This window comes from Leptodactylus fuscus, chromosome 4, assembly GCF_031893055.1.
Source record: "Leptodactylus fuscus isolate aLepFus1 chromosome 4, aLepFus1.hap2, whole genome shotgun sequence".
NCBI classification, from domain to species: Eukaryota; Metazoa; Chordata; class Amphibia; order Anura; family Leptodactylidae; genus Leptodactylus; species Leptodactylus fuscus.
In genome coordinates this window covers 184,637,972-184,648,216 of record NC_134268.1, presented here as the reverse complement: position 1 = coordinate 184,648,216, position 10,245 = coordinate 184,637,972, and the positions used below count along the sequence as shown (strand labels likewise).

General features: G+C 44.6%; 1 protein-coding gene across 1 annotated transcript in view; it reads left to right on the top strand.

The window, feature by feature from the left end:
• The first annotated feature begins 1,891 nt into the window (after positions 1 to 1,891).
• The window catches only part of RAPGEF5 (Rap guanine nucleotide exchange factor 5), a 223,278-nt gene continuing 214,924 nt past the window's right edge, over positions 1,892 to 10,245 (top strand). The window contains exon 1 of the mRNA XM_075271487.1: positions 1,892 to 2,235. Coding sequence (XP_075127588.1) covers positions 1,987 to 2,235 — 249 coding nt within the window. The 5' untranslated portion in view covers positions 1,892 to 1,986. The remainder of the gene's footprint in view (positions 2,236 to 10,245) is intronic.

The window sequence follows — 10,245 nt, the reverse complement described above, 5'->3', positions numbered from 1 at the left end:
TAGGTACTGTCTGACTACCTTATATACAGCCCTGTGCTATAAGTACTGCCTGACTACCTTATATACAGCCCTGTGCTATAGTTACTGCCTGACTACCTTATATACAGCCCTGTGCTATAGGTACTGCCTGACTACCTTATATACAGCCCTGTGCTATAAGTACTGCCTGACTACCTTATATACAGCCCTGTGCTATAGGTACTGCCTGACTACCTTATATACAGCCCTGTGCTATAGGTACTGCCTGACTACCTTATATACAGCCCTGTACTGTAGGTACTGCCTGACTACCTTATATACAGCCCTGTACTGTAGGTACTGTCTGACTACCTTATATACAGCCCTGTGCTATAGTTACTGCCTGACTACCTTATATACAGCCCTGTGCTATAAGTACTGCCTGACTACCTTATATACAGCCCTGTACTATAGGTACTGCTTGACTACCTTATATACAGCCCTATACTATAGTTACTGTCTGACTACCTTATATACAGCCCTGTACTATAGATACTGCCTGACTACCTTATATACAGCCCTGTACTATAGGTACTGCCTGAGTACCTTATATACAGCCCTGTACTATAGCTACTGTCTGACTACCTTATATACAGTCTTGTACTGTAGGTACTGCCTGGCTACCTTATATACAGTCTTGTACTATAGTTACTGTCTGACTACCTTATATACAGCCCTGTACTATAGGTACTGTCTGGTTACCTTATATACAGTCTTGTACTATAGTTACTGCCTGACTACCTTATATACAGCCCTATACTATAGGTACTGTCTGACTACCTTATATACAGCCCTATACTATAGTTACTGCCTGACTACCTTATATACAGCCTTATACTATAAGTACTGTCTGACTACCTTATATACAGCCCTGTACTATAGGTACTGCCTGGCTACCTTATATACAGCCCTGTACTATAGGTACTGCCTGGCTACCTTATATACAGCCCTGTACTATAGGTACTGTCTGACTACCTTATATACAGCCCTGTACTATAGGTACTGCCTGACTACCTTATATACAGCCCTATGCTATAGCTACTGCCTGACTACCTTATATACAGCCCTGTACTATAGGTACTGTCTGACTACCTTATATACAGCTCTGTGCTATAGGTACTGCCTGACTACCTTATATACAGCCCTGTACTATAGGTACTGCCTGACTACCTTATATACAGCTCTGTGCTATAGGTACTGCCTGGCTACCTTATATACAGCCCTGTGCTATAGGTACTGCCTGACTACCTTATATACAGCCCTATACTATAGTTACTGTCTGACTACCTTATATACAGCCCTATACTATAGGTACTGCCTGACTACCTTATATACAGCCCTGTACTATAGTTACTGTCTGACTACCTTATATACAGTCTTGTACTATAGGTACTGTCTGACTACCTTATATACAGCCCTATGCTATATCTACTGCCTGACTACCTTATATACAGCCCTGTACTATAGGTACTGCCTGACTACCTTATATACAGCCCTGTACTATAGTTACTGTCTGACTACCTTATATACAGCCCTGTACTATAGGTACTGCCTGACTACCTTATATACAGCCCTATGCTATAGCTACTGCCTGACTACCTTATATACAGCCCTGTGCTATAGGTACTGCCTGGCTACCTTATATACAGCTCTGTGCTATAGGTACTGCCTGGCTACCTTATATACAGTATTGTACTGTCTATACCTCCTTGCTACCTTATTTCCATGGCTGGCTGATGATAGGAGGAGTGTGTGTGATGAAGGTAGTGTGCTCGGGGCTATTTGGAAGTGACTGGAGTAGGCAGGGAGCAGCAGGCTCTATGATGCGGTAGTATTTCCTCCTCCTCACTCTGCCTGTGTGCTGTGTAGATGAGGAGGTTGTAGCCCGCATAGAGCACTGTACAGCGGCGGCGGCTGCTGCTGCTGCTGACTGGAGACCATGCTGTCCCCGCAGTGCCCGGCAGCAGTATGACTGTGGGCCAGGTGAGGACGAAGATGCAGCCCACCTCAGAGAGCAGCAGCGGAGGCAGCACCGCAGGGCTCAGCCGCAGCAGGAGCGTCCGGGAGCAGCAGGCGCAGCTCAAGCACAAGCTGAGGGAGCTGCCATCCCTGCTGAGGAGCGGCCTGACCCTGCGGAGAAGGAGCTCGGTCTATGGACCCTCACCCTCATTCTCGGACACTGAGGAGACCGCGGCAGCCACTGCCACCAATGGCCCGGTGAGTGACACCTCCTGCCGCCCGGAGACACATGGCTTCCTGCAGTGTCATGGCACCTGTGTACACTACAAGTCATATACCTGTGTGCACCAAGCCTGCACTGACTGCTCATTCACACTGACAGGGTAGTGCACTAGTGGGGTCATTCACACTGACAGGATAGTGCACTAGTGGGGTCATTCACACTGACAGGATAGTGCACTAGTGGGGTCATTCACACTGACAGGGTAGTGCACTAGTGGGGTCATTCACACTGACAGGGTAGTGCACTAGTGGGGTCATTCACACTGACAGGGTAGTGCACTAGTGGGGTCACTCACACTGACAGGATAGCGCACTAGTGGGGTCACTCACACTGACAGGATAGTGCACTAGTGGGGTCACTCACACTGACAGGATAGTGCACTAGTGGGGTCATTCACACTGACAGGATAGTGCACTAGTGGGGTCATTCACACTGACAGGATAGTGCACTAGTGGGGTCATTCACACTGACAGGGTAGTGCACTAGTGGGGTCACTCACACTGACAGGATAGTGCACTAGTGGGGTCATTCACACTGACAGGATAGTGCACTAGTGGGGTCATTCACACTGACAGGATAGTGCACTAGTGGGGTCATTCACACTGACAGGGTAGTGCACTAGTGGGGTCATTCACACTGACAGGGTAGTGCACTAGTGGGGTCACTCACACTGACAGGATAGCGCACTAGTGGAGTCACTCACACTGACAGGATAGTGCACTAGTGGGGTCACTCACACTGACAGGATAGTGCACTAGTGGGGTCACTCACACTGACAGGATAGTGCACTAGTGGGGTCACTCACACTGACAGGATAGTGCACTAGTGGGGTCACTCACACTGACAGGATAGTGCACTAGTGGGGTCATTCACACTGACAGGGTAGTGCACTAGTGGGGTCATTCACACTGACAGGATAGTGCACTAGTGGGGTCATTCACACTGACAGGGTAGTGCACTAGTGGGGTCATTCACACTGACAGGGTAGTGCACTAGTGGGGTCATTCACACTGACAGGGTAGTGCACTAGTGGGGTCATTCACACTGACAGGGTAGTGCACTAGTGGGGTCATTCACGCTGACAGCGTAGTACACTAGTGGGGTCACTCACACTGACAGGATAGTGCACTAGTGGGGTCACTCACACTGACAGGATAGTGCACTAGTGGGGTCACTCACACTGACAGGATAGTGCACTAGTGGGGTCACTCACACTGACAGGATAGTGCACTAGTGGGGTCACTCACACTGACAGGGTAGTGCACTAGTGGGGTCATTCACACTGACAGGGTAGTGTACTAGTGGGGTCATTCACACTGACAGGGTAGTGCACTAGTGGGGTCATTCACACTGACAGGATAGTGCACTAGTGGGGTCATTCACACTACATGCCAGTTCAACAGTATTTACATTACAAGCCACATGCCAGTGTACCCAGGTCATGTACTGCAGCTACCAAGGTGTATTCTGTACCCCATATACAACAGTGCCTATGGTACTTACTGAACTCTAACACCACATGCCCGGGTATCCAGATAACTAGTTTCCACCGCTCACATGCCAGGGCATCAGTGCTTACTGTGTTTTACAATCCATATACAGCAGTGCCATGTTATTTACTGTACATTAATGCCATATTCCAGGGTACCCAGCGTATTTAATGTGTTCTACATACCATATACACAGGTGCCCATGTAATTACTGTACACAGATCACATAGCAGTGTGTCCAGGTCATGCACTGCAATTACCCACCATATGCCAGGGGGTACCAATGCGTCTATAGATTCTACAACCGCATCCAGGTTGTTTACTATGTACTAATAGCCATATGCCAGGTATATACTACAAATCAATAAAATAGTGCAGCCAGTTGTTGGTTCATTTCCATTTGGGGCATCGTGCCAGTGCACATCATTTACACCACAAGCGATATGCACCAGGAGTATTTACACTGCATGCCATATGCTGCTTTATTTACAGTACGGGCATCGCATTGTTGCACCCATAGCTTTCACATTACCAGTGGTCTGCCAGTCACACATCTGTATATCTTGTGCACCGAGCTATATACATACAGCATAGCTGTATATTTTTTATCTGCAGCATGCCTGCTTGCCAATACATTTACGCTGACTGTAGTATTCCAGGGTGCCAGGCTGCCCATAGATGCCACATTAGCGTATACCATGCCACTAATGGTAATGATGACTGTGTGTATACAAGTATTGCAGGTTCTTTAAGAAGTTGTTATGGATGTGTAATTGTAATGGAGACTTGTACTGGGGCCGGAGGAGTCATTGGAAGACACTTTGTTGTGTGCAAAATTGTCTGCGCCGTTATATGTATATCCTATATAGCGGTACTATTGTAACTCCTGCATGTATAATGTTCATGTACATGGGGGAATTGCAGGTGACTCTTCGTTACCCATGTTATTCCACAATATATATATATATATATATATATATATATATATATATATATATATATATATATATACTGTGCTCCATATGGCTATGTTTCTGAATCTGTCCCCCAAATTATACTGCTTTGTCCTATTCCTCCCTGTTCTTAGTGCTGACTATTCCCATTGATTGTATATGGTCAGCGCTGGCTCTGCCTGAAGATAGAGAAGGAAACAAACGCACTGACCATAGAGATTGGTGATTCTGAGACATCAAATGCCTGTGTGAACATAGCCCAACACTGCACTAGTAAGAATACTCCAGATATCTCATTCATTTAGAAAACACATCAGTGCAGTGTATTTCTTTCTACTACAAATGAGGCAATGCCTAATAGAACATGTAACCCGCTGGTTGTATTCCCTTCTATTGGACTCCAGGCTATTTTTTTTTTTTTTTTAATGTAGATTGTGAGCACCACATACAGATCACAATGTACATTTTTCCCTATCAGTATGTCTTTTTTGTTTTTTTTGGAAATCCATGCAAACACGGGGAGAACATACAAACTCCTTGCAGATGGTTTTTTGCCCTTGGCGGGATTTGAAAACCAGGACTCCAGCGCTGCAAAGCTGCAGTGCTAACCACTGAGCCCCAGTGTGGCCCCACGACTACAGTCTGTTTTGTGATGTTGCCCACAAATACTAAAGTTCTGGGTTGAACAGGTTTATTAAAGGGGTCATCTGGGATTTCTACACTTTGTGAAAGGGTTTTTCGAGACTAAAATATTGATGATCTATCCTCGGGATAGGTTATCAATACCAGATCCATGGGATACCGACTCTTGGGATTTCGCAGATCAGTTGTTCGAAACTAGAGCAGTAGTTCCAATGAGTTTACTTCAAAGGCTGTGCGACGTCACATTCACCTGTTTGCAGCTCAGTCCCATTCAAATGAATGGGACTGAGCTGCAAGCAATTCCACATACAACCGCTGTACAAAGTGGTAAGTAGTGGAGAGACCACAATGCTTGTCTGAAGCCTGCAGTCTCTACATACAGGTGATTGATGTCAGAATCCCACCGATGTGATATACAGTAGATGACCAATTTTAAGGATAAATCATTAATAGTTTATAGACGAAAATGGATGTAATGGGGTATTGTGGTTACAGCAAGTTACTACTGGGACCCTCTCACTAGGCATGAGAACTGGTGTGCTTTCTACCCCAGTATGGAATGGAGCGGCTAGTCAGATAGCCAAAAAACAGTACACCGCCAGAGGATCAGTCATTTATTAGCTGTGGCTGGAATATCCCTTTAAGATGGCCATACATGTACAATAGCTGTCAGTCAAATGATCATTCAGCCAAAATCTATGACCGTGTTTGGCTGTAAAAACACGGTCAAGTCACAGACATGTCGGAATGATTGAAGTCCATTGAAGTGGCAAAAAAGTTGCATGTGACTTGCAACGTGATCAAAATCCAACACGTTTTCTGCAATTGTCGCAGTCACATGTCACAATGTGACATCATAGGGATACATTGAATTTTTTGGCTTGTGGCTTCTGTGCAATGCCTTAGCTTTAAAGGGAGTGATACAGAGCACATTACAGTGATACAGAGCACATTACAGTGATACAGAGCACATTACAGTGATACATTGTACTTTTCTTATGTGTATCTCTTTTGTACATTTAGAGGGAAACTTTTTTTTTTTGATATGTTGTATAAATGAAGCAGTTGTTGCAGAGGGGCGAGCCCTGAGCACTTGGAGCGCTGTTCTTGCCGATAAGACCCCTACTATCTCCCTACGCAGTTGAGTTGATCCACCCACTGCTAATGATAACGCACATCCTACTTGAGCAGCAGTGCACCCAGGGCTGAAGGCTCGCCCCCATTGCACCTACTGCTTTATTTGAATAAGGCCTCCATTTTTTTTTCCAAATCTAAAAAAAGTGGCATGTTTATCATTGTAATGTGACCTGTAACATGGGGGTATCAGATGAATATATTTGGGGGAGGTGATAGACTCCCTTTAAGTTGTACACTTCAGCACGCCTGCTAGCAGTTTATCTACCGCAGAAACAAAAGGTGTTGATCCATGTTTTCCCAGCACGTGCTCTCAGAGCACTCATGGGGAAGCCCTTACTCCTTAAAGAGTTTGTGAGTGTTCCAAAATGGGCAGGTTTAGCAGGTTTTTATCTAAATAATATGACCAGCTTTATACCAGATTCACTCTGGCCATTTGCCAGTTCCCTTCTTCTTTGTTGTCCTTGTCTGTCTTGATCTGACTTCGGGCAGATAAGCTAATACTGTCCTAACCTTTACACCAGGTTCACAACTGTGTTCAGCTTTGCGTTCTTCAGGTCCACTTGGATACTCCAATAATGGAAACCTAATCTGCTTACAAAGCGATTACCTGCGGACCCCATTTGGTCAACTCGATTCTGCCCCAAAAATGTGGAGAAAAACATCCTGCTTGTGGGACTTTTCTCTCCACATTTTTCAAGTGGATTTGGGGACAGAAACCCCATTTGGAGTTTGATCACTGGTTTGAACCCAGCCTTAGATGGTGCAAAGTTAGAGTAGACAGTGACACGTTCTAACTCAGTTTAGTATATTAAACCTTCCCCCTTTTCAACAAGTCCCTCCCACATGTCGTACGAGGCGCACAAACTATTAGGAAGTGTTTAAAACATAGAAAATGAGGTGTATTACGTTACCTGCCTCTGTCCTTATGTAGATATAGTGCAGTATTATGACGGTGTATTGTCTAGGAATAGTACACGAGTGCTGCCATAGGATGACTTTGTATGGCAGCACTCATGTACAGGGCTTGTGTAATGTGCCGTCTGATAAAACTTGCTGTATATGTAACTGGTAGTATATGAAGATATTAGTATTAGCCTATAGTTTTCGGATTATAGTTCAGTACACTTTGGAGCTTATCTGGATGGAGTCATGTCTGTACGCATTAGAATGTAAGTGAAAGTATCACTAAAAATGTACGGACAGTCTGAACCACTGTAATGGCCCATATGGACTAAAGTATGTCCGACGGCTCCAGTGGTCCCTGCAGGATCACCGGAGGATTGTTCATTCAACCATCAACCTACTTCTATGTAATCATTATAACATGTAGGTTGATGGTTGAACGAACAATCCTCCGGTGACCCTGCAGGGACCACTGGAGCGGTCGGACATATTTTAGTCCATACGGGCCATTACAATTGTTCAGACATTTTCGTTCACGTTGGGTGAAGGATAAACAATCTTTCTTGGAATGTTCTTCTAAGATCTATTTCACTTACCAACCATCGGACAAAATTTCCAAATACTTCCGACTTCTTTCCAGGTGGCCATGGTGCGCCTTTGGTCAGCTAAAACAATCGTTGTCTCCCAATGAACATTAACTATTGTTGAACTGTCCATTTTCATCAACTTTAGTCTGTGTATGAGCTCCTACATTGATATTTGCCGTATGGTCATATTTTTATACACTGTTGATACCTTTAATGAGGCTTTTTCTTTCTTGTGTAAGAATATTACCGCCTACCTTATGTATAGCGTATATATATATCACACAAATTGTTGGATTGTGTCTCTTGTGCTGTAATTTGAGCGGAGTCGAGCTAATGTAATCCCACAGGACCTATGATATATTACCTTTGTGTGACACAACTAGTTTATCTGGGATGCTACACTGGTAACTAGATCAGCCTCCTCTTGTAGTGTATTAACAACGTAATGGATACATTTGTCAGTATAACCCACTTACTGTCATGGGGACAAGTAAGAGTTTCATCGATAGTACATGAGGACAGGTTGGTCCGGGGTTCGGCATTGTCACACTGGGGCCATAGGTTCAGATCCAAGCAGAGTAACCGGTGGATGGGCAGTGTGTGTTCTAGATGCTTTTTATTGTCTTCCCAATCAAAATAACAGGTTTGTGCATTGTATTACTGCAAGATACTGGTGTACCTGTGTAACAGCTGTCAGGGTGTCTAGTGTCTGGAATTTTTGTGCAAATTTAAAGGGGTTTTCTAAGAGGATAGGTTATCAGTACCAGATCGGTGGAGTCCAACACCCAACATCCCCTCCAATGCACGGTTTGCAGTGACTGCAGCATTCAGACTAGTGTTGCGGCCTCTTCATTACTTACCCCATCACAGCACTGTGCACTGTATTGTAGCTCAGCACCTTTAATTTGACACAGACCAGGTGACCCATTATTTCATGCACATGTTCCATAGACCAATCACTTCAGTTGATTGATAGATCCCGTATGGCAGTGTACAGTATAGAGGTGCTTTACATGAAAACGGGGTCCCCTATGTAAATGGACTGGTACCTTTTGACCATCTCAGATAACTGAGGACAGTGCTCCAACAGTGAATGCAGATCATCCAAGCCTAACATTGTGAAAACATCATAGCTTGTGCCGCTACACAGTGTACAGAGCCGTGCTACTTTCCATACCTGTGGATTGGCAGGGGTGCCAGTATTCGAAACCCCATTGATCTGCCATTGATAGCCTATTCCAAGCAGGGCTGCAGAGTCAGGGCCCCTTCACACGGCGTAAGTGCTCGGCTCATTCCGAGCCGTACACGCGAGCGTTTCTAAACTCTTCCTATTCACTTCAATGGGCGCGCGCGTAAAGCCGGCTTTACGAGCGCTCCCATTGAAGTGAATGGGAAATGTTTAGAAGCTCTCGCGTGTACGGCTCGGAATGAGTCGAGCGCTTACGCCGTGTGAAAGGGCCCATCACTAGGCCAAACCTCCGACTTCTCTGTTTTTCCACTGCCTGACTCCTTCTCTGACTTCTTAATAACTTATACAATAACAATAATTGTGTAATGCAATGAAAAATCATAATTATTCATTTGTTTTTTGACGTTGGAGTTGATAACTTTTTTTTGTCATTCCATCCTGAGTCCATCTCCCTGCAGCCTTTACATAGAAATAGATTTTTGGCAAAATTGGCGCCAAAATGATCCAAAAAATCTTGCTGCCTAACGAATTTGCCGCATCCCTTGACATAATAGATACACTCCCATGCACCATTTCATTACTGTCTTACTAAAAAAGGGGCCAGCCTGCAATAAATTTTATCGTAACCATTGAGAGCGGTCTGTGCGTGACGTTGATGCATCTTATAAGATTAAAATCAGCACAGGTCTTCCATAAATCACTTCCGCCACTTTTTCTGGTGCCTTTTGTTTGATAAATGTGTCCCATTGTCTCTCATTAGAACGTTCCTCGATATTCAGTATACCGCATTAAATACTAGAAATGGATGTCTAAACCGTAAAACCACCATAAATGTACTAGAAGTCGCGTTTCGCATCAGCGTCACCAGATTATCTTTCGTCCTCGGGGGAACAAATAATGCAGACAATGCTTGTTCATATGTGCACCCAAGTTACTCTATTTAAAGAGACGACGTGCCGACATCTGTCACCGGCTATAAAGACAGAATCGGGAAGAAAAAGTAGAAAATGTAATTTAGAGCGTCTGCGAACATGAATGGCAGCAATGTTCTCTCCTACAAAGTTGTACCCACTGTTTAACGCTA